A 24,951-nucleotide genomic window follows, 5' to 3' on the forward strand; every position below is an offset into this window, starting at 1 on the left:
CTGGGGATAGATGGTGGTGATCTGAATACGAATGCACTTAAAACCACTGAACCTAAAAGATGGTTAAAATGGCAAAGTTTATGATACTTATATTTTACCACAAGAAAAAAGTTTTAAAAATTAAACCCGAAAAAATTTTTAATTAAAAAAAAAGGTAAACTTGAAGGGCCAGATGGAAAATACGCAGGAGCTTGAAGAAAATTCCAAGAGTATGCACAGTATGGAGAGCCTTGCTGGGCAAGTCCAATCTATGGCCTTGTGCAGAGGAAGAAACAGCTTGGCAGAGGCCCCTGGGCCGAGGGGGAGAGGGGAGCAGCTCCAGCCCAGTGCCATGTTACCTTGCCTGTGACAAGCGCAACTTTCTTGAGTTGAATCAGAAGCCAGGCCTCCTGACTCCTCGTCCGGGCTCTTTTTGCCACCACACGGCTACCTCGCTCTGGTCTCTCCAGCCTCAGTTCACTTGTGTTTTGTGGGCACCTGTGTCTGCACAGGGCTTTCCCTAGCTCCCAGCTAGGAGACATCCGAACTTAAGGTCAAGAGGAGAGGAAATTTCACATCAGCCAGCGTGAGTGGGTCAACCCGCCCAAGCAAGATATGTTCCAAATATGACTTTGGAACACTCTTTATAAGGCAGAGGGAGCTCAAAAATGGCAGCAGGAGAAAACTCCTCTAGGTAGAACCAATAAAATAGCAAAAACTGACATGTATCTCGCGCTATCCAGTTGTGAAAGAACTTCTACACCTGAGACTCAGAATGGCCTTGAGCTAAGTACACTTACAGATAAGAAATGTGAAGCTCAGAGAGCTTAAGTAACTTCCCATGATCACACAGCTTATAAATCCACAACTGGAAAGCAAACTCAGAATTCTAAGTTGAAATTCAATGTTCTTACTACCGCACTGGCTTGTGGAGGATGGAGAGCAAAAACTATGAACATGTGGTAAAATTAAAGGTTAATTCAAAGTGGGGGGACTCAAAGTGGGATAGCAACTAGCCAAGGTGCCAGGCCTGGAGCAGTGATCTTCAACCTCTCCCCCCAACACAGAGTCTCAGCCTTATACCTCCTGGAAGGACACTTGAGTCTGACCAGCTGTCACTATGAGGTCCCCCCACCCTTTCCCACTGATTAGGACCCACCAATGTCACCAGGACCATCTTCGTTAAGAACAACTGACATGGAGACAACTGTCCCTAACTCTGAAGAAAAGTGAAAGAAGGAAGGAAGGAAGAAAGGAAGAGCTTTAAAAGTTCACTGAAGACTGCCCTTCCCCAACAGAGAATACATCCGAGATTTTAAAGGGACCCTGAAGAAGCTGGCAGGAGTGCTGGGATGCAGTCAGCTATCTGAACAAGACTGACTTCAGGAAACCAGTTAAGAGCCAGACTTCAGGCAGGGAAGTGTCCAGAAACCAGTAAGTGAGGTAACAGGGTGGGGAAGGGGGCAGGGGGGAGGGAAGGCAAGGTGAAAAAGATTCAGTGAAGCAAGGAAAGATGTGAAATGGAGAGGGAAAGCTGGATACAGAGACCAGGAAACAGGGCAGATGAGGAGAAGGGCAGCGCTTAGGGTTTCCTGTGCCATGAGGATTAGGGTCATTGCTCAGGCAGAGGGAAGTTCCTGCCCCAGTTCCCTCCCACACCAAGGTACCAGGCCTGCCGGCGCCAATGTGCACCCCGCTCTGGGCCAGAGCTGCCTGGGACATTCACAAGCTGCACATTTCAGGCAGGATATCATGCGGTTTAAGTGACACTCCTGATTCACTTCTCTCTTCTCAGTGGGACAAGGTGTCAGATTGAGTCCTGGGCCACAGATAACAGCTTTATTCCAAGCACCTGGGGAAGATTAGTGCCATTTCTCAGGATAATGTGTCATTAGAGACTCTCATCAGAGAGAAGCCATTGGTCTGGAAGCCCCACATCAATTGCACAGGGAGTCGGCCTGCTCCTCAGAAGACAAGCCACAGATGTGCTCCGCCCGTCGCCCAGTTTGTCCCTGGGCATCCTTCCCGAGCACACGCTGCCCAGAGGAGGTAGAGCCAGCACATCCCTCTAAGCCCTCATCCCGAGGCCCACGGTACCTTGAGGTTCCCTCGGTCCAGGGCAGCGGTCAGATGCTTGCGGACCTCAGTCATCTGGGGCCTGGGGCCTCGGGGACTGGCCCCCTGCCGCAGGGGGTGTTCCTTCAGGTACTGCTCCAGCTTTGATTCCCCAAGGAGGAGTTCTGCCATGTCATCTACAAAGAACACAGTGAGAAGCTAAATGGGGGTGAGGAATGGTCTGTGTGCTGGGAACTCCCCAAGGACCTCAGGACCATCTTACGGTGAATTCTCTTAATTAGTTAAGAATGTTCCAGAGTATGAAAGCAAAAGGGTGGTAGCCCAAGCATTCATTCCTCCGTCCCATATTTATTGAACTAGAAAGATGGATACTCGTTAATGTGGACAGAGCTCAAGTTCAGTAGAAAACACAAAGTTGTCTTATGATTTATTCAGCATGATCGCTATAAAACACACAAAACCCAATACTCTGTATTTTTCAGAGACAATGCAGTGAAATCTTCTAGCTCTTTTGTGGTCTACGGCTTTATACACGGACATGAGCTGGTAGAAAGTCTTGTGTACTCAGATTCTTAAAACAAGTTTGTGTCAAAATGACCTGAATGCATGCAGTCTGTTTCTGCCTAGAAGTCAAAGCTCTACAGACATGGTATCTGGGAACGTTTGTACGAAGGTTCTGCTCCTAAGAGCGCATTGCTTATACTTCTTTGTTAATGTCTCTGTTGGCTTGTTAATTAGAATAAAAACCTCACTCTAAGAGCAGCTCTTTGGAATCCACACATACAGATTGTTCTGAGTAAACCCAGAACAATTCATACACCAGCCTGAACACAGTCTATTTTTTCTGTGAAGGGACAGAACATAATTGTATGAAAATATAAAAGCAATTTTTAAAGGTCTGGAAGGATATGCCTCAAACCCATGGCAGTAGTTACCACTGGGGTACACGAAGGAGAACCTCAATGGGGGTTAGCGGCCAATTAGACTTTAGCTTTATCTGTAATGTCCTGGCCCTAGAAAGGAGAACAGGTTTGCCCATTATTTGTGTAATCTAAAATTAACTAAAAAGAAAATATCACAGAGGACCCACTGAGATTTTGGGAAGTAGGTCTGCCAAAGGCCGAGAGCTGTAACAAGAGCCTTTCCAAGTGCTCTGGTCAGTGACCCAAAGCTGCTGACTCTATAGTTCTCAGCAGTGCCTCTGTGCAATGTGGAGCCGAAAATAATCTTTTAGAGATGAGACCGAGGGTCCTGGGAGGAACCAAGCAACGCAAAAACAGAGCTGAGTTAGGCTACTGAACACAAGAATTCTTCTGCTGTCCAAGAAGAGAAAGCAATTGCCTACAAGATGCGGAGGACGTCAGGCTTGTTCCACGGCCGCATCAACACCGAGGGCCGTAAGGCCATGTCGGCACAGAGCCCGGGGATACGGAGCAAAGCCCACATGGACAGGCCAGCCCAAACAGCAGCTTCCTCCCAGAAGCATGAGTCCTTCCTGAGAATGAAATCCAGCTAAAAAAGAAATCCAGGGCTCAGGGATGAAGGACATGTAGGCAGAGGCCTGCAGGCCTATGAGAATTACAAAACAGAACATGACTGTTATAAATTAATATGATGCAAAAACAATAATACGTCAAAAACTGGGAGGCACTTCAGGGGCCATGCCCTCATCTTTCAAAACACTGTAATATATGTTTAAACAAAAAAACCAAACATGACTCCAATCTTCTTAAAGCTTTATTGGGGACTTCCCTGGTGGTCCAGTGGCTAAGACTCCACGATCCCAATGCAGGGGGCCCAGGTTCAATCCCTAGTCACTAGAGAACTAGATCCTGTATGCCGCAACTAAGAGCCCACGTGCCGCAACTAAAAGATCCCACATGTCGCAACTAAGACCCGGTGCAGCCAAATAAATAAATATTTTTTTAAAAAAAGCTTTATTGGACTCTTTAGGAAATGATTGTCACATGGTGAAGCAGTTATTTGGAGCTCAACAATTCCTTTGGATTCAGTTTCTTCCCTCCATGAATACTTACTAACACCTTATTTTGTAATAGTGCCCTGCCATCCAATAGAAATATATGCAAGCCACATGTTACTTTAAAATTTGTAGTAGCTACATTAAAAAAGAAACAAGAGACAGGTGAAGTTAATTTTACTAATATATTCTGTTTAACTCAATATATCCAAATATTATCAGTTTAACCAGTAATCAGTATTTTTTAAGTTATTGAGATATTTTACATTCTTTTTCATATTAATTTTTCTAAATCCGTTGTGTACTTTACACTTATAGCACATCTTGATTCAAACCTACCACAATTCAAGGGGTCAGTAGGTACATGTGGCTAGTGGCTACTCTACTAAACAGGAATATGATCACCATTTATAAAAGTGTCTATTTAAATCTGTCTATATCCCTACAGAGACATCTAGAATGATTATCACTGGAGGAAACGACAGGCATTTCTGAAGGATAATATTTGGGATAATTTTTAAGCTCTCATCTTTAAAGTTTGAATTATTTATATTGAGCAGAATCATTTAATATTACTTTTAGAAAAGATGAACTCTTCTATAAAAATTGGAAATAAATTTAAAAAAAAAATATATATATATATATATCAGGATATTAATAGTGGTTATTTCCGGGCTTCCCTGGTGGCGCAGTGGTTGAGAGTCCGCCTGCCGATGCAGGGGACACGGGTTCGTGCCCCGGTCCGGGAAGATCCCACATGCCGCGGAGCGACTGGGCCCGTGAGCCATGGCCGCTGAGCCTGCGCGCCCGGAGTCTGTGCTCCACAACGGGAAAGGCCACAACAGTGAGAGGTCCGCATATCGCAAAAAAAAAACAAACAAAAAAAAGAACTCAGAGACTCACCGGTTCACCCTCCCCCACCTCCCTACCCAGCCCCATCAGCACGGGGTGACGCCCAAATCCCTTAGCATGGAACACAGGTCCTGGCCAAGTTCTCCACATGTGCCAGCCAGGTTCACTCCTCCAAGCCTTTGCAAGGCTCTGGGATGCTGAGAACACTGTTGGCCGTTACTGATCTCTAAGCGCTGTGGATCTCCTCCCCGACATGCCCCATCCCAAGCCACCCCCAGCTGTCCCAGCAACCTTGAGCACCCCAATCCCTTCTAGACTATAAGGAGAGGCTTAAAGGAAGAACCTGAGTGTCATTTTTTTTTTTTTTTTTTTTACCTTGTTCTGCTTAAGTCGCTGTTATTCTGACCTTTGTTACAGTGGCCAAAATCGTATCCTAACTAGATCTCCCAAACACAAAACAGGCTTTCAGTTGAGAAACACTGTCTGAGAAAACTTACCAATGCCCATCCCCAAGTTCACTGCTTTCTAAACAGAACTCTGCAGAACCCAACTGAGCGCTTTGGTGGAACCCCTAGACTCTTCACCTCTCCTCTTTCATTGCTTTTTACTTCCTAGGCTTGCAAAGATGTTTATGTAAACAAGGGGCTGCATAGTTGAAGAGGAGTGTACAAACCACTCCCTAGTGCTGTGTGGGATTCACGTCCCTTTGTGTTCACCGATCTCCTAACACTGGGGCAACACATCAGGGTCTTTTTGTTGTTGTTTGTTTTGTTGGTTTTTTAAAATTTATTTATTTTATTTATTTATTTTTGGCTGCATTGCGTCTTCGTTGCTGTGCCAGGGCTTTCTCTAGTTGTGGCGAGCGGGGGCTACTCTTCGTTGTGGTGCGTGGGCTTCTCATTGCGGTGGCTTCTCTTGTTGCAGAGCATGGGCTCTAGGCGTGTGGGCTTCAGTAGTTGTGGCACGCGGGCTCTGAAGCCCAGGCTCAGTAGTTGTGGCACACGGGCTTAGCTGCTCCGCGGCATGTGGGATCTTCCCGGACCAGGCCTCGAACCCATGTCCCCTGCTCTGGCAGGCGGATTCTTAACCACTGCGCCACCAGGGAAGTCCACGCACCAGAGTCTTGATTCAAGATGTGAAGAGAGCCCAGTGCTCGCAGAGCAGCGGGGTGGGCCCTGGCAGAGGTTCAGCCTAGAGGAAGAGGCTCTCCTCAGAATTAGGAGACAGCGCCCCTTTTCTCATGGAGATTCTGGTCCTTCAAGACCATTTAACATGGTGCGGGCTCTAACAGAGATGCGTGTAGCTCTGGCTGGGAGGAGGAGAAGCAGGAGGAGACAAAACCTTCAGCAAGAGTGTGACAGGTATATGCTTTCAAGGAGGAAAATGTGGGGAAGGGCATTCCAGGCAGAAGGAACAGAATATGCAAAGGCATGACACAGACCAGCTGCTCGGGGAAACTCCAAGAGCTGAACCATGAAGGGCGTGGAGAGGGAGAGGAGGTAGTCGCGGTAGTTTCCTGTCAGATAGGCAAGGATCAGCTCCTCAGTTCTAAAAGGAGCTGCACATTCTGAGTAAAGAGCTTACAGTCTAATTTGAAATTTAGCAGAGTGGCTACAAAATCGTTTCTGACATTTTTAAGATTCCCAGAGGCTCTAATTAATCTCCCAAAAGCAAATTATGTTTTCTTGGCCTCCCTTCAAAAAAGGTGACTTCCCTGCCACTCACTCTCCCAACAAGGAGGACAGAAATCTTAAAAATATCAAGCAGCTTGGGGCTTCCCGGGTGGCGCGGCGGTTAAGAATCCACCTGCCAATGCAGGGGACACGGGTTCGAGCCCTGGTCCGGGAAGATCCCACGTGCCGTGGAGCAACTAAGCCCGTGCGCCACAACTACTGAGCCTGCGCTCTAGAGCCCGTGAGCTGCAACTACTGAGCCCAAGTGCCACAACTACTGAAGACCGTGCACCTAGAGCCCGTGCTCCGCAACAAAGGGAAGCCACTGCAATGAGAAGCCCGTGCACCACAACCAAGAGTAGCCCCCGCTCGCCGCAACTAGAGAAAGCCCGTGCGCAGCAACTAAGACCCAATGCAGCCAAAAATTAATTAATTATTTTAAAAGATCAAGCAGCTCATGCCAGAGGAATTATGCAGAAGCTGCAAGGCTAGTGATGGATGGGGCTCCACGGGCGCTGGCCAAGGACCGCACAGCTCCCCAAACAGAATCCACTATCGACAAAAGAAACAGACGTCCCCCACCCCGCTGTCATGGCCCAACCGTGTGTCCCGCTACATGCCAGGACCATGAGGCATAAGGAAATAAGGCACCTCGGGGCACACAAGGAAATGAATTCCCACTGTATTAAAGAATTAAATATAAAAGAGGATCAAAATGTTAAAAATATACTTTCACTTCCAGCCAAGACGGACCAAATTTACCCTCCCATCTAAACTAAACACAAAAACAAGACAGAATATATGAAAAAAAAGAAAAGCAGTTTTCCAGACATTGGACATCAGGCAAGAGAGGAAAGTGACCCCAGAGAACGGGTAGCAAACAAGGTGCACCCTACGATCGCCTTGAGAGCTTCCCAGTCGCAACACAGAATCCTGCTCCCGAAAGACTTAAATCTGAGTATCTCTTCCTCCACTTGCCTATTCACACCCCCAAGCACAGGGGAGAGCATCAGGACTGCAAAGTGGGGCCGGGGTGTCCTTCCCAGGATGGGGAAGCCCAGTAGTACTATGTGAGAAACAGCTTTGGCCTCAGGCAGCCGTGGGCTTGAATCCCTGCTCCTCTGTTTCCTAGCTGTGTGGCACTGGACAAGTTACTTAACCTCTCTGAGCCTTAGTTTCCTCACCTTTCGCTACTGTGAGGCGCTGGGATACTGTCCTGGAGCTGGGATTCAAACCCAGATGGCTCCTGCCCCGTCTCCCCAGCAGGTCAGGCACAAACCATGTGGACGCCAGCTCCAAGAGAAGGAGCCCAGCTTCCTTCCCAACCCTGGCCAAGCCGAGACAGGCAGTTTCCAAGTCCCTCTCCTGCTCCACCTGCTGGGATTCTCAGGTGACCAAAGTGAGGGGGGACTCAGGGGACTCAGGGGCCCAGGGGCTGGATTCAACTTTCCCACAGGTATTTTTGGGGGTCTGAGGTGGCAGAAACCAGCTTCCCAGTGACAAATAGAGAGGAAGCCTGAAGCCAGAGACCACTCCCCTGGGCCCTCACCAGGAAGAGTGTGGGGAATTAGCCCCCAGGCAGGGGACTCTGGTCCCGGTTCATGTCCACAGACAGTCCCATGAGCCTCGCGGCCGGCTCGGCTCTGTGCCCAGGTGGCCCCGGCACCCCCCTCCCCCCAGGGAAGGAGGAACTGTGCCCTTTGCCACTTGAAGTGACTGCCCCTTCCTCACAGCCTTCTCCCTTGTGGGATAAACAGCTGACACCCAGAGATGTGATCAGATGGGGAAGAAAAAACTTTGGTTTCTACTCTGTTCAGGGAGTACTTGATATCAGTATAAAAAATCTCAACTACTCAGTTTACATGTCAATAGAGAAGCATTAGGTCTATTCAAACCATTCCTGCTGGGGCTCCAATCCAAGAGGAAACAACAAACCCCTATTGAAGGAGGAACTGGTTTGTCCCCTTTGTTATCCAGCAAAGACAGTCAGGCTCTCCATTTCCCAGTCTCCGTAGGAACTCTGAATTTCATCCCCTCGTCTCTCTGGCTTCTTGTAAATCACAGGTACCTTCAGCACTTGGGACCCTCCTGCCTCCCAAAGAGTGTTGACAAGAAGACAGAGACCATCAGATAGCGTTGGGAGAAGTATAAATCGACAGGAGTGTCTACAGAGGGCAACTCCGCAACACCTACAAAACAATGTACGTACCTGTACCATCCGACCCAGAAATTCCAGTTTTAGCAAATTCTCCCATAGATACATGCACTCTTGAGCTCAAAGACGTACGTATAGGGATGTTTAGTTTACTACATGCAGCCCTACTGGTCATGGCAAAGGATAGGAACTACGACAGGGGGCCTGTTAAACGAATGACGGTGTACCCCAGGCAATGGGACAGACTGTGTCCATTAAACAAAGGGGACAGATCTAAACACAGCTCCGTGGTAGCCTGGCTGCGCCTCCCTGAATCCACATGCTTCGTGGCCTTTCCCATTGACCCTGGGCTTGGCCACATGACTTGCTTCAACTGATATGACCCGAGCAAATCTGATGCACACAGAAGCTCAGAAAAGGGCTTATTCACTTCCACTTCCCTCTTGCTTCTCTGCAACCACCATGAGAACATGCTTGGCTGGCCTGGACCTAGGAGGCTGCAAGGTCACGTGCAACAGAGCTGAGCTGTCTCAGGTGAGACCTAGCCAGGTAAGAGCGCCCCGCCAAGGGCAGCAGCATCCCTGAGCTGACCCACGGCTGGCCACCGAGGCAGGAGCAAGCTCTGAGAAGCCCAGAATCATGAAAAACAATAAAATGTGTTTGTTTTAGGCACTAAGTGTTCCGATCGTTTGTTACAGAGTAATAGATAACAACTCAAAGACAGATACAAAATAGGGAGTGCAGTATGTCACTCCTGTGTGTAAAAGCCAAAAACCAACAATACACTTTCTTATAAATGTACAGGTACACAGAGTGTTTCTGAAAGGGCACCCAGGAATGGTCGCTTCAGTGGAAGGGCGCAGGAGGACACGGAGATGATGTAAGGAGGCAGCTACTTTCACTATATACTCCTTTGCATTATTAGGTCTTAATAACCACGTACATTTGTTACCTAGAAAGTATTAACTGGCTAATTTAAAAGGAAAAAAGATGGCCCGTGTTACAGTGTACTCTGAATCTAGAGCAGCTGGTCTGGGCACCCACAGAGGGCTTCCCACGACGTACTCCACCATCTCAGAACCATGTGAAGATGTTTTAAGTCTGCAGTTACTACTGAGAAACGAGCACCCGCTCTCCCTGGGCCGCCAGCCTCTCACACACACTCTCCAGGCCCTCAGCATCCTTCCAAGGCCGTGTCTCACCAGAGGGTGCCTGGACATGCCGTGCCTGCCTCCCTTCTCCTGCCAAAGTTCGAGGCATCGTCTGAGATGCATTTCAGGGTCCACCGGGAGAAGCTTCCTCCGCTCCCTCCGTCTGAGCTAACCATGTACCTCCCAGGGCTCTGCACGTGCAGGCACCGGCCAGCCCGCGCCAGGACGTGCGGCACCGAATGAGACAGGAGAGGCCTCTGCCCCCAGGGAGCTTACGTTTCGGGACAGAGGAGACAGAGACAAACCAGAGAAAGGCCAGACAGTGGTAAGAGACATGCAGAGAACTAAAGCAGGGTGGCGTGACAGTGAGCAAGTGTGTGGCTACTTGAAACTGGGTGGTCAGACCAGAGCAAGAGTCTCCACGGAGAGGCGTTTGACACTTGAATGATGTGCTAGTCAGCCATGCAGATGGCTGAGGGAACAGCATCCTCTGAGCTCACGTAAGGGCCCTAGGTGGGGACACAGCTGGTGTGTTCTAGCAACAGCAAGAAGGCCAGCGTAGCTGGAAAAGAGGGAACAGGTCAAGATGGGGATAGACAGAGAGGCGATCATGAACTTTCTCATAGACTGCAGTGAGGAGTCTGGCATTCACTCTAAGTGCAATCGCAAGTCTTTGGTTGGGGGTTGCGGGTAAATGGGGGTGTGCAATGATCTGATGTAGGTTTTGGAAAGATCCCTCTGTCTGCTGTGTGGAGAATGAACTTGGGGTTGGAGCATGGCAGAGGCAAAGGCAGAGCCAGTTAGGTTGCTGTAGTAGTCGGGCGAGAGGTGACAGACACTGGACAAGAGGGTAAGTGGTGAGAAATAGCACAGAGAGGGAGAAATCGTTTGACTGAGACATAGTTTGGAGAGAACATAAACCAGACTAACTAATGGAATGGACTGGAGGTATGGCAGACAGAATAGTAGCCACCCCTCGCCCCATCAAGATGTCTATGTCCTAACTTCTGGAACCTGTGGATATGCCACCTTGTCTGGCAGAAGGGACTTCGCAGACGTGATTAAGTTAAGGATGTTGAAATGGGAGGATTCTCCTGGATTATCTGGGTGGGCACATTGGGTCCCTAGAAGAGAGAGGCAGGAGGGTCAGAGTCAGAGAAGAAGGCGTGATGATGGAAGCAGAGTGAGAGAGACTGGAGGACACTGAACCACCGGCTTTAAAGATGGAGGTGGGGCCGCAAGCCAAGGAGTGCAGGCAGCCTGTAGAGGCTGGACAAGGCAAGGACACAGTCTCCTCCCTACAGCCTCCGGAAGGAATGCAGTTCCGTCGACACTTGATTTTAGCCCAATGAGACCCATTTCCTATTTCTGACCTCCAGAACCGAAAGAAAACAAATCTGTATTGATTTAAGCCAGTAAATTTGCAGTAATTTGCTATAGCAGCAGCAGGAAACTAATGCACAAGGGTTGAGGAGAGGAGAGGATTAAAGGTAAATTCTAGATTTTAGATTGCACAGTGGAGCGGACAGCGGTACCACTTTGCCATGTACTGAGGTGAGGAAGAAAATACCCAAGAGTTCTGTGTTAACCAAGTTAAATGACACTTGATATCCAAGTAGAGAAATCATGTCAGTGGCGAGGGTCCACATCAAAGCTGCGGGAGACTGAGTGAGAAGGACCAGGAAAGAGAGACTGAGGTTAGAAGTTTCCAGAAAAAGGAAGTGGTCAAGTGGGTTCAAAGCAGCTGGAATATCCAGGAAGATAAGAGCATAAATATAATCATTACGTTTGGCAACATGGAGGCAACATTGGCGTGGAGGGGGGCGGGAGACCTTAACATGAGAAGTCTTGGAGAAGCCCAGGGGATACAAGCCCAGCCAGGGTGAGCAGAGGAGATGACGATTCTCCAAAGAGCCTTTGCCAAAAGGGAACAGAGAGATGAGGCAGTAATTAGACAGCGATGCAGGGCTAAGGATGGTTCCAATAGGAAGTCTAGGGCATGTGTGCATCCTACAGGGCATGGTCCAGGAGAGCCAGACAGAGAGACAGAGAACTGATCCAGGGAGGCAGAGAGTGGACTGCAGAGGCCAATCTGGGAAGGCGAGGACGGAAGGGATTCAGGGCTGCAGGCCTTTGGAAGGAACTGAGGCCCCCAAGCAGGCCAGGAGGAAAGCGGGTCAACTCGGGGGGAGGAAACGAGCTGGTCTCCTGATTGTTTCTATTTCCTCAACAAAGAATGAGGCAAGGTCATGAGCGAGGGGTGACAGCAAGGCATTCAGAGGACGTACAGGGTCTAAGAAGAGAAAAGAACGCGTGCGACAGACATTATGGAAAGGGGGAACGCAGACCTACTGGAGGAGGGGCAGTGCCTTGGTGAGGTCACTGTTCACCAGGGGCACGTGGTCAGCAAGGTGAGGGCATTCCTCAGCCAGACCCACGGGTAGGTAGAGCTGGGCCAAACCAGGGTAGGGACACTGTCACGGCGGAGGATGGGGAAGAAAAGGGCACACACCTTGACTAGAAAATATGGATTACATGCCCTACACCTGTTTCAAATCTAAGTCGGGTCAGGTCACCCCTCCCCTCAAACCCTACAATGGCTCCCCCCTCACCCAAAGTGAAAGCCAAGATCCTTGTAACTTACCACCTTAGCTCTGCCCTCCCTCCTATCGCTCTCACATTCACACTCCACCGCCAGTGCTCAGCACACAGCAGGCGTCCCATACACATTTCTGGAACGAGTCAATCAATAAGCATGTCTCCCCTCCACAGACACGGCCCAACCAAGTACCTTAGTCTCTGGAGACACAGCTCCCTCCGCCGGGGTGCCTGGCACACAGTCGGGGCACGACGCTCACCGAGACCAGACCTCCCCGTGTCTACCTCAGGCCCCACTGCTCCCCTTCCACTAGCTTTGTTTAAATTGTGACCCAGCTCGGAGGGCCCGGCTACTGTGGAACTCTTACTGACAGGCAAAGATGGCGTGAGGCAAAGGGTGAGGAGCTCAGAAGAAGCTGGCAGAAACGACATTCTGGGATAGTCAGGGTCCAGGCCTCATGCCTATGCCTCCTCACATCCACACACAACGCAGAAGCTGAGGGACAGGACGGGAGAGGAACATGCGGGAACAGAAGACCACGCTTCCTCCACGCTGCCAGAGTAGACGAGTATGCTGGACACACACACACACATGCACGCACACGCACGCACTTCCCCTAGAGAAACCTCGTCTAAGAAAAGACGAGGTAACTTGAAAGTCATGAGCTTGGAGTTGGCCTGACCTGTCCCCAGAGCTCCGCAGGGCAGGAAGTGAGTCTAGCGGGCAGGGGGGCTGTTATCAGGCCAGCCCAGAAGGCTTGGAAATGGCTCTCTCAGGAAGCCAGCCCCACACAGGCTTGTTAAACGTACACCCACACGGACTCAGCAAGTTCCTCCTGAAGACCCAAAGCCCCAATCCAGTCCTTGCCTCCAAGGGGTAGGGTCTGTAGGGAGGCGGGTACCACCAAGCCCTGTGCGGTGGTGTGCAAAGACCAGCAGGGACACTCAGGAGGGTGTGAGAAGCAAGTGAGGTTTGAGGAGCCTGAGAAATTTCGCCAAGTGAGACTCCAGGCAGAAGGGTGACTGGACACCACCGGCATGTGTGCTGGGGCAGGGCGGGGAGGCTGCCACAGGGTGTGCGGCGGCTACAACGGGCCAGGGAGACCCACTTTCCCAGGCCTCCAGGCCCAAGACTCAGTGGGGAGCTGACTGCCTTGGCCTGATGCCTGGTGGACCAGGGAAGGGAGGGTGGCATTGACTGTAGGTCCCTGGGCTGGGCACCACCCACCCCTCAGGGGTATCATCTCACCAAGTGGACACCCCTCCAAGGCTGGCTGACTTGAGAGAACGCTGCTTCAGAACCTACAAGAGCCAGAGCGGGCAGTTCCTCAATGGCCCGGCCCTGCAGCAAAGGGGCTGAGCCAGCCTGAACGTGAGGAGGAAAGAGGGATAAGGCGGGCAGCGAGGGGACCGGAACCCCTCCCTGGGATGGGCCTCCCAGCAAGTGTCCACCCTGCAGTTGCCCAAGAAACAGGGAGAGAAGGCCACAGGCGGCCAGCCCGCACAGCGATCCATCAGCCCCAGGCGGGCCCAGGCCAGTCGCGCTAGGACGACACCAAGAGACTCAGATGTGCAACCACGCGCGGTGGACACTCCCTCCCCGGGGGCCGCCACAGCCCAGTCCCTCCACCACCCCCAGCCCCGAGCCCAGTCTGCCAGTCTCCATGTACTGGACTCAGTGATCTTCGTGTTCCAGGCCCTCAGGACAGGGCTGGCACCCAGGAGGTGTTCAGTAGGTGTCTGATGAGTAAATGAATCCAAGTTAACTCCTCCAGAGCACAGGCCAAGGTGTTCGTTGAAGAATTAGTTGAGCACCTACTGTGTGCCAGCCACGTGATGGGCGCTTGGGATAGAGCAATGGACACGAGAGCAAAGGCCGCGCCCTCCTGGGGCGGCCAGCCCCGTGGTCCCATTCATCTTCGTGTCCCCATTACCCATGGCAGCACCCCTACGTCCTACCCCAGGCTTACTGGGTGCTGAATGGGTGGCTGGAAGAGAAGGCCTGAGGCATCTGTCAGACCTGGGCTGAAGCGCTTACTAGTTCTGTGACCCAGCAAACACGGCTTGTTGTCAGCTTCTCAGCACAACAAGAACCCCACCGCCACTAAGCATCTTTGCTATCATTGCTATTATTGTTGTCCTGCCCACTTCGTCCACACCCTGTAAAGGACTGAGTATCTGGAACTTTCTACCCTCCTTCCACACACAATACTCCTGATGCAGTGAGGCTGCTTGAGATAATGCTTGTGCTAGAAACTGCATTATCTTATTTGTTCCTCAAAGTAACCTTTGAGATAAAGATTGAGGCTCAGAGAAGCTAAATAATTCACCTAAGGCCGGACGAGCAGTAAGTGTCGGACCCAGGATTTGAACCCGGATCTAACAGGGCAAAATCCACCGCTTTCTCCTGTACTAGGTTCCTTTCCTCTTTGCTAAAATAACTCCATCCGCCTAAGAGGGTGAACTACTGTCCCACTGCCTAGGACTGAGGGGGCTCTGGGACACAGGACTCTCGGTGCTAAGACCAGGAGAGGCTGCCTAAAGCCACGCTCTGCCAGGCCTCACCCACCACCCTCAGCCCCAGTAACCCAGCTGCACCCTGTAGCCTTCAGTGATGCTGTCACTGTTCTCCTCAGGCCGCAGGTGACACTGTCCCACCACTTGGACAATCATGTCTCAGTGTGGTCCGGGAACTCCCTGCGCCACAATCCCCCGGGTGCCGGTTAACAACCCTGTTCCCTGAACCCGACGCCACCAAGACTTCCCGAAGCAGAAACTCGGACCCAGCCTGCGACTCCGAGTTACTAAGCAGCCCCAGGTGAGTCAGCTGCCCAGAGGCTGAGGGACTGCCCTGAGCGGGAAGCTTCCTGTGGCTGGTGACCGGCTCGCTCTACGTCTTCTGGTGCAGCGTCCCCCGCCCCGCTCCACAGGAGGTGCTCCTTAAATGCTAAGAATGGTGGCTGAGGGCAGGGGCTTTCAGACATGCCTGGTGACACAAATCACCAGAGGCTGAATTTTGAAATACAGATTTCCAGTCCGCATCTTGGACCGAGAATCGCCACCCTAGAGGAGAGGTCTGGCAATCCATATTGTCTGAGCTCCCTTAATTCAGTGCAGCTCAGAGCGTGTCCATGGACCTGCATAACTGGCAAGACCTGGGAGCTTATAAAGAGTGCAGAAGCCTAGGCCCCAACCCAAACGGGCTGCATCAGAATCACCACGTGTGGAGCCCTACAAACTGGGTTCTAATAAGCCAGCTCGGTGATTCTCTGATCTGAAAAGTTCAGAAAAACATTAGTGTAGAATAATGGAACTAGAGTCGTAATTGGGCTAGAGTCCTGTTCTATGAACATCTCCAAGCCTCGGTCTACTCGTGCCCTGAATGGGAATCACAGCCCCGACCCCACTCCCCACGTGGCTGTTGGGATGATTAACCGGGATCCACGTGAAAGTTCATGCGCAGAATCCACAGCTGAAGCTCAAGGAACGCTTGTTCATCCTCCCTCCGTACTGGCACTGTTTTAACACCCATGAAGTCGGGAAAACTAAGGTTTCAGTGGTTCAAGTGATGTGCACAAGGTCACTCAGAGGGAAAATACCTGGGGATTCTGACTCCGTGTCTGGCAGGCCCGTGAAAGGACCAAGAAACATCTGTCCTGCCTGGTGCTGGTACCTCCACCACGCGCTGTGCTCGATGAACAGGGACAGACAAGCCTGGAGGGTAGCAGGGGCTGAGGCCACAACACCAGGTTTCCTGTGGCTGCGGCTGCCCTTTCTAGTTTACGTGGCTCTCATCTCACCCGCGCGCCAAACTCTGCTCAGTCTCATCTTGGTGGCTGACGGGGATGGTTTTGAGACGTCTCAGAAGACCTCTTCCTATTTGTAGCAACATGGATGGACTTGGAGGGCATTACACTAAGTGAAATAAGTCAGACAGAGAAAAACAAATACTGCATGATATCATTTATATGTGGAATCTAAACAATACAACAGGGGGCTTCCCTGATGGCACAGTGGTTAAGAATCCACCTGCCAGTGCAGAGGACACGGGTTCGAGCCCTGGTCCGGGAAGATCCCACATGCCACGGAGCAACTAAGCCCATGTGCCACAACTACTGAGCCTGTGCTCTAGAGCCCGTGAGCTGCAACTACTGAGCCCATGAGCCACAAGTACTGAAGCCCACACTCCACAACAAGAGAAGCCACCACAATGAGAATCCCGCGCACCGCAACACAGAGTAGCCCCCACTCACTGCAACTAGAGAAAGCCCGCGCACAGCAATGAAGGCCCGACACAGCCGAAAGTAAATTTAAAAAATTTATTAAAAAATAAATAAAATTTTTTTTTTTTTAAAAAAGAAGCAGACTCACAGATATAGAGAACAAACTAGTGATTACCAGGTTGGGGGAGGGGGCAATACAGGAGTGGGGGAGTGGGAGGTACAAAGTATTGGGTGTAAGATAGGCTCAAGGATGTATTGTACAACACGAGGAATATAGTCAATATTTGTAATGACTGTAGATGGAAAGTAAATTTTCCAAATTGTATAAAAATTCAAAATTAAAAAGACCTCTTCCCTCTTCCTGGCTCCTCAGATGGGAAGCAAGGGCTTTCACACAAGTCAAAGGTCTGGAACCCTCCACCACCTGCCAAGCACAAGGTCACCCAGAGGGGCAGGAATCCACCCACTTGAGGGCAACGTGAATCACGAGCAAAGGCCCTCTGGGTGCAGCCTGGTGCAAAGCCGGCCGGCGGCAGGTGCTCTGGGTAAGCGAAGAGGTGCACCAGTTGGAACGCCTTCAGCAGCAAGTAATGACTGAACGAACACCCGGCTCAACAAGGCTTCAACAAGAAGGCGTTTATCATCTCAGGTAACAGGAAGTCCAGGGAAGGCCCGCTGCACGCACGGAGCGTCAGCAGCTCGGCAGCATGACCAGGCTCTCCCTGTGTCGCCGTGTCCCCACCCTCCATAACCCACGGAGCCCCCCTCACTCCTGAGCCAAGTGCCTCCTGGCACAAAATGGCTGCAGCTCCACGTCTCAAAAGCATGAACCATTTCCAGGGCAAGAAGAGGAACGTTCTTCCTCCCTCTTAAGCATGTACGTCACTATTAAGCATGAAGAAATCCTTCCCAGAAGCCCCCTCCCACAACATATGTCTCTGATGCCTCATGGGCTGGAGCTGAGTCACATGCTCATGCCTCAACCAATGACAGGCAAGGGGGTAGACCCTTGGGGCCAAGGCCCACCTACCATAAAACACATGGCACTCAGAGGGGCCGACCGCTGAACAAAATCAGGGCTCAATTGGGAAGAAGCAAAATGAGTGGAGGCGGAGAATGCTGGATGGACACCACCAACTCCACAGGTAAACACCAGTCCCCGCAGCGTAACACTCCCAGGGACGGGATCATCACCTGTACCTTGGCCCTCACATCCATTTTGGAAGGCCCTCAGCCTTGCTTCCTGAAAGACCGGTTCCAACCGGTCAGGAGCCTCCCCTGGTGAAAAGTCTGCGGGCCACTTCGACACAGCACACCCAGGGTGGGCTAGGAGGCTGGTGGTCCACTAAAGCAGGAGCACACCCTCTGCCCTTCAGAAGGGCCACCACAGTGGGAAGACCAGGCACATGCCCAGCAGACTGTGTGGGGAGGGGAAGCGGCCCTGAGCGGGGAGGTGGGAGACGCTAGCACCCACCACGAGACAACCCATGCTATCTCTGCTAAGGGCTTACTCTGTGCAGGCCCCGGGCTAAAAGCACTTTCAGGTGCTCTTTGGCTTGTTTGTTTTGTTCTGTTGTTATGTGGTCCTTCCAGCCACCTTACCAGTTTAGCACTGTCATTACAGGTTCACGATCCCTTGTCCATAATTTCCAAAATCCAGACCTCTCTACAAACCAAAAGCTGGGTTTTGTTGTTAACTTACTGGGCAGTTAAACTGAACCAATGTAAGGTTATTTGGAGTCTATTTATCCCTTTTGCAATGACTGTTGATATGTTTTGATGCAGAAATACTGCTTGTTTTCTCATGAAGCACTGCCACTAACCCCAGGGGGAGTGTCACGTAATGTCCAGTATATACACTGCACTCTGAAAAATTCTGCATCCTGAAACACATCTGGCCCCAAGGATTTCAGAAAAGGAATTTTGGACGTGTGTCCCCACTTTACACATGGGGTTTCACAAGGCAGAACAACACTCTGACCCCGGGTCCAGACCTCTGACCCACTCTGCTCACCTCTGCCATCGCCGGCTGGTGGCTTTAAGGAAGACATCTCTCTCTCTGGGCCTGTTTTCTCATCTATAAGATGGGGAGGTTGGACTAGATCAGTGGGTTTCAAATGTGTTTTTTTAAGCACATTAGCCCTTCCTTCAAAGGAAACTTTAAGGGAAAATGTACCTGCTCCAGTGAGTGAGGCCTGCCCACCTGGTCACCAGGGTGCTTTCTCGACAGGACAGTGTGAAAACTGTTATCCAGTGTGATCGCTCAGGGCCCATCTGGTTCTAACTCTCTGTGGTTGTCTTCTCAGAGGCCAACAGCCTTTTCTGTGAGGGAAGGACAGCTAGGAGGAACCTGAACCAGACCTTGACAGATGGCTAGGCTTCTGACCTGCAGAGAGGGCTCTGGAGCCCAACAGCTTGCGCACAGGTGAGAGATGAAAAGCAAGGGGAGCGAGAAGGTCCAGGATCCCAAACCAGCCAACGGAGGGGCCCCGCGCACCAAGGGGATGGAGGTCAGGCTGGAAAGGCTGGCTGGCCAAGCGGATGGATGTCGGGTATCCTCCTTCCTCTCCACTCGGAGCCTGAAATTCCTGTGCCCTGGAGGCGGGGGCGGGGGGGGGCGTGCAGGAGGAGCTGAGCAGCCCCAGTCCCACTGTGTGGAGCCACAAGGTCACAGTGTTTTTGCCCTGACCACAGCGACCACGTGAGCCCCAATGCCCAGCTCAGAGCCACCCATGTGCGTTGTGGAATAAGTGAATCTTCTGGATCCAAAAATCAGGACATGTGGTCTGCCACAAAGGCATGTCCTTCAGAGGACAGCAGGACAGAGCATTTGAAAGCAGGACGCTGGCCTGGGAAAGCCAGGAGGGAGCGTCTCCTAAGTTTCCTTCCCCTGTGTCTGGGGGCTTCCCGAGAGTCTGCCGTACCCCAGGAGTGTCCAAAGAAGCCATTCCTACACGTCAGGGCTACCTTCTCACCCCGCTGCAGGCTCTCAGGTACACCTCAGCCTTGTTTCCTAAGAAGCCCCTCGGGCGGGCAGAGGGGCCCCCCAGCCACCATTACCTCTCTGCCTCTCTGGGAAATCTCCAGGGGCCTGAGCGAGCCCGGCCCTCCTCCAAAAGGGGAAGCCACAATGCCACCCGTGCCCTCCTTCAAACCACAGGAATATCAGCTATTGGCAAAGGCGAGAACCTCACTCTCACTCAAAGGTCTAAGTACATTTTATAACCAAACTTTGCCCCCTAAATATTCTTTGTTTCAGGCACCACTTCCCTACCTACCCTTCACCAAGAGGTAAGTAAAGTAACCCCAAATCACACCTAACCAGAGGGGCGATGGTCCCTTCAGGAGACACTATGATCAGGGCCTAATTGCTCTAAGTGAGCTCAGCGACTGAGCCCGTCTGAGAAGCTGAGCAGCCTGGGGAAGTGGGGAGAGGCCGACATTGCCTCAGAGCGAGCGGCTGTCTTTCAGGGCAGGTGCAGCCTCCAAAAGGTCTGTTCTGTTACTGAAATATGCGGAAGTCTTGACCAGGCCCAGCTCACGTGTGTCATCCCGAGGTCTCCCACACTTCTTCCCAACCAGGTGATAGCCAGGACCTGGCCTGTCTTGCCCAGGGTCATGCTGGGTCAGCAGGAAGGAGTGAACACCAGTATTTTGCAAATACCAAGTTTAACAGATATCAACTCATTTCATCCTCACAGCCATCCTGATGGGTTAGGTATTATTAACCCTATATTACTGATGAGGAAACGCAGGCTCAGAGATGTTAAGTAACTGGCTCAAGGTCACCCAGCCAGCCAGAGTCTGAATTGAAGCCCAGGGGCCAGATAACTGCACTTTCTCACACAGCAGTGAACCTAACCACCAGGAGGCTAGAGGGTGACCTTCTGCAGAGGGAAGCCAGCTGGGACTGCCCTCCCACGGCCAGGGCTGACCTGTGAGCCGACAAGAAGCCGATGTGCGGTTCTCCATGTTCACCCCTGACCTCTCGGGCGGCCACGCCATCTCCAGGCCAGGGCCCCTCCCACTTCCCTGTGCCCACCAATCCCCTGCAGGTCTGGGGTGGGGCCCGAGAGTGTGCGCTCCTCACGTGCTCCCAGACGATGCCCATGCTGCTGGACCCCTGACCACACTTGAGGTAGCAAGAGCCTGGGCTTGAGTGGACTCTCCCATCCCCCTTAGCTTGTATGTATTCCCATCCCCGCTCTCTTGCTGGAACTCATCAGGGCCTGGCATTTAGCTGCCACACATTTCGGTTCCTTGAGATGGAGTGATTAAAAACAGTGACTGCAGTGGGGTGTGAGGCAGAAAAGGAACTTCTGGGCTCTGTTTCCAGCTTGGCATTGGCCCTTTTCTTCCTTATACACCTCTTGGCAAAACTATCTAAACCAATTTATCTCAAAGGAGTCAGGCTGGAGCAGCAGGCTCTGAAAGTGTCCGCTATTTACCGGCCTCCATGGGGAGGGGCTGCCATGCGCGAGCACAGACGCTGATGTGCTGAGCGGAGAGGCTCGCTGCAGGCGGGAGCGCAAGAACCAGTGACTCCTCTGCTCAGAACCTTCCCGGGGCTCCCACATCACTCAGAGAAAACCCAAAGCCTTAACCATGACCCATGAGGCCCCATGCCATCTGGCCCTGCCACCCCTCTGCCCTCACCAGGCTTCTGCCCTGGAAGTCCCCTCCCTGGAACACACTCCACCAACTTAGCTCTTATCTCAGATGCTGCCTTCCCATCAGAGGCCTTCCCCGGCCACCCATTTAAACAAGCCCCACCCCCACCCCACCCCAAAGCACTTTTCCTTCTTCCCCTCTTTATTCTTCTCATACCACTTACCACCATCTGACATCCTGTACATTTTACTTCATGATTTTATCTATCTGTCTCCCTGCCCCTTCCCTACTAGAATGTGGGTGTCATAAGGGCAGGGATGTTTGTCTGATGTGATCACTGGCAGATCCCCAGTGCCTAAAACAGTGACTAGCACATTGGCAAGTACTCAGTTTTTGTGGAATGAATGAATAAGTGAATGAATGAAGGGCCTGCCTACTAAGGCGTCAGGCTCTGTGGCTAGCCCTGGGAGTCTTTAGACTCCTTTGAATCTCATAACAACCCCTACACGGTAAGTCTTTTAATCCTCATTCTAGGATGAAACTACTGAGGCCCCGAGTGGTTAAGTAATTTGACCAAGGTCACAGCGTTAGGAAGTGGCAGGTCCAGGACTCAGGCACTGGTCTGGCTGGTTCCAAAGACTGTGCCCTTTTCTGCCTGTGGTTGCCTTCAAGGTAACTGTCTTAGTATGATAAACATGACATTAACTCGCTGTCCTTATTCTAAACAGCAAATATTTTAGCTTAGGGATTTTGCCAAATCTGCCCAAAACTTGAGGTCTAGTGCACCCAGGTGGGTCTGGTGCCCCCAAAGCCAGGAGGACGTCCCACTGCCAGTCAGGGGAGCCCCCATCAGCCAAAGAAAGGGAAAGACCCTCCTACAAGCACTTCTCTGAACCCCAAAGGAAAGCCACAATAATTCTGTTTTGTTTCATCCTTTTTCTTTTTTTTTTTTTATCTTCCTGAGCAATCTCTTTGACCTTTTCTAGTCTGTGTGACCTTTGGCCATCAACGGCTGCTGTTTACCATGTGGGTTCTGGGGCAAAAGTCTCTCTCTCATGAGTTTCCCCAAACCAAACTTGCACATAGACCCATGGACCACTGTGCCCCGTACAACCTGCTCCCCCCGCAAGCCCCATTAATGACTGTGGCTTAGATTCTAGGGACCAAGCCTTGGAAAGGGAGCCAAGCCTAGAGGGGCCGTGAAGGTAAGACCGGCTCATGCCACTGAAAGCCCATCTACCCTCTCATTCCAGAGACCACCATAGTTTGAGTTACCCCACCTCTCCTACCCATCATTCTCAGTCACATGATCTTGTTTGTTTTCTTCAAATCACTTCTCACTATCTGAAGCTACCTTGTTTACTATGTCCATATTTGCTTACCATCTGTCTCCTCAGAGGAGGTACGCACATGACGGTAGAAGCTTGGTCAGTGCTATTCACCACTGTTGATGCCCGACACGTGTGGGCATGCAAATACTGGTTGAATGAGTAAATAAAGCAGGAAACAAGTGGGTTCTGAAGGGAAAAACCAGGGGGCTCACAAATGAACTTATTTAATCCTAAGATCAACGAAGGTATTATATGCCCTGAAGGTATAATACGCCCTGAAGGTATTATATGCCCACACAGCCGGGAAGTGGCAAAGTAGACCCAGGATTGTCGAGCTCTGAAGAAACAAGAAAACTTTGCAGGTACGGGGAAGAGACGCAAGAGGCCAAGCTCATGACCCTTACAGGGACAGCAAGGTCAGGCTGCCACTGGGGCCCAGGGGACTGAACACCTTTTCCTCAAACGCTCGCGTAACTGAGAAGAGTCAACACGTTCCACATGCTGAGCCCAGGTAGGTCTGTGCTTCCTCCATGCCCCTGCTATGATCATGGCACCTGCATCTGCCCAGGAAATACCGGCCCAAAGCAAGGTACCACAGTTGAGAGTGCACAAAACCAAGTTCTTATTTTGAGGCTCTGATACTATAAAAGGCACAAATATAAACCATTCCTGAAGAGGACACACGACATCCCTCTCCATTTCTGGGTAGTTTGAGGCGAGAAGGTTGAAAACAGTGTGGCGGTCCTTTCTCAGAACAGTGTCATTTATTCATTCTTTCATTCATTCATTTGTTCAGCCAACATGTGCTCACCCAGCCTCAGGAAGCCTGAGATGAAATGTGACAAAACCTCTGCCCTCTCGCCAGTGCATTGGTGCCTGCGGTTTTGGCGGGCACTAAAAGACAAGCAAATATTAAGGATACTTGCTTCCAAAACAAATAAGGACACGTGGAGCTATGCTCTGAAATGGCATTTTGGATGCAATTTTGATTCCACTGGGTATGAGAACCAGTTGAGTCAACCGGGTCACAGACTAACTCCAGGCACTAGGTTCCTACTCCTTGGATCTCTCTGACCCCCTCTTCCTCTAGGCCCCAAGCCCCTCACACACCCAACTCCATTTCCCAACATTCTTCAACCACATTGCCACCTCGCTCCACAATATTCTCCCTCCTGACTCCCCTGACTCTATTTCCCCCATATTCCCAAACCCGACCTCCCTAGATCCACAGCTTCGACATCCTACCCTCTGGATCCCGGGACACATCTCAACCTGATTTCCACCACCACCCCACACACACCCCAAGCCTGGGCTTCCACCTGGAGCCCCTTGAACGCCATCTGTTTACAGAGCATATTTCCCAGGTGTCTCTGCTCACCACCCCCATTCGCAGGACCCCCGTAAATACATCATGACTCCGAGTACACCACACACACACCCTGGAACCCCATACATCCACACCCGAGTCTTGAGGACGCACCCTCCCCCCATCACCTCCAACTTCTCAGAGCCCCTAGGCCGGCCCCTGACCCCCTGGGACCCCAGTACAGCAGCCAACTCCGAGACACCCACCCCCTGACTCCGCAGAAGCCCGCCCTGCACGCCGGAACTCTGGGACGCCCGGCACAAGCCCTCGGCCGCCGGAGGCCCCCACCGCGCCGCTCCGCGGACCCCGGGTTCCCGAGGCCCTGGCCCCGCCGCGCACATCTCCGGGCGCAGCGCCCTCGTGACCCGGCCGCGCCCCTGCCCGCGCCCCGCCGCGCCTCGGGGGCCCGGCCCGGTGATCGGCGGAGGCCGCGGCGCCTCCAGCAGCCCAGGCCGGAGCGCCCGGCGCGTACCGTTGGCGATGAGCTTGGCCGACAGCTGCTTGACGAGCTCGGGGATCCGCTCCCACTGGCACTCGGAGCGGCAGCGCTCGATCTCCGTCTCCAGCCGCGAGCCCGCCTTCTTGGTCGCCATCGCGGCCTGGCCGGGCCCGGCCAGCCCCCCCGCAGGCCGCGCCGCCGCCGCCGCCGCCGCCGCCGCCCGGGCGCCCCCGTCTCCGCCTCCCGCTGCCGCCGCGGGCTCGGGCTCCGGCTCCCGGCTCCGCGGCGTAACGGGAGCGCCGGCTGGGGAAGGGGCGGGGAGGCGGGCGGCGGCGGCTGGCGCGGCGGGGCCCAGGGCGCCGCGAGGAGCGGCCCCTACCGGCCAGGGCCGGAGCCGCAGCACGGGCCCGGGTCGGGGCCGGGGCCGGGGCCGCGGGGGCCGGGGGCCGGGGGGAGGGGGAGGCGCGAGGAGGGGCGAGGTGCGGCGGAGGCCGGGTCGGGGAAGGAGGCCCGGGAACG

General features: G+C 52.2%; 1 protein-coding gene across 8 annotated transcripts in view; it reads right to left on the reverse strand.

Moving 5' to 3' along the window:
* TTC7B (tetratricopeptide repeat domain 7B) overlaps positions 1–24,719 on the reverse strand; it is a 237,889-nt gene extending 213,170 nt beyond the window's left edge. For 5 of the 8 annotated variants that reach the window (XM_027120319.1, XM_027120322.1, XM_027120323.1 and 2 more), the window contains exons 1-2: positions 24,466–24,703; positions 2,077–2,231 (exon numbers count right to left, since the gene is read on the reverse strand). In XM_027120319.1, coding sequence (XP_026976120.1) covers positions 2,077–2,231; positions 24,466–24,586 — 276 coding nt within the window. In that variant the 5' untranslated portion in view covers positions 24,587–24,703. Of the gene's footprint in view, positions 1–2,076; positions 2,232–24,465 lie in introns of all 8 variants that reach the window. The other 3 variants (XM_027120327.1, XM_027120321.1, XM_027120324.1) reach the window with 2 other exon arrangements.
* Positions 24,720–24,951: the final 232 nt, after the last annotated feature.

Source organism: Aethalodelphis obliquidens, unplaced genomic scaffold, assembly GCF_003676395.1.
Source record: "Aethalodelphis obliquidens isolate GAN/ISIS:26980383/991018 unplaced genomic scaffold, ASM367639v1 scaffold21, whole genome shotgun sequence".
Lineage (NCBI taxonomy): Eukaryota > Metazoa > Chordata > Mammalia > Artiodactyla > Delphinidae > Aethalodelphis > Aethalodelphis obliquidens.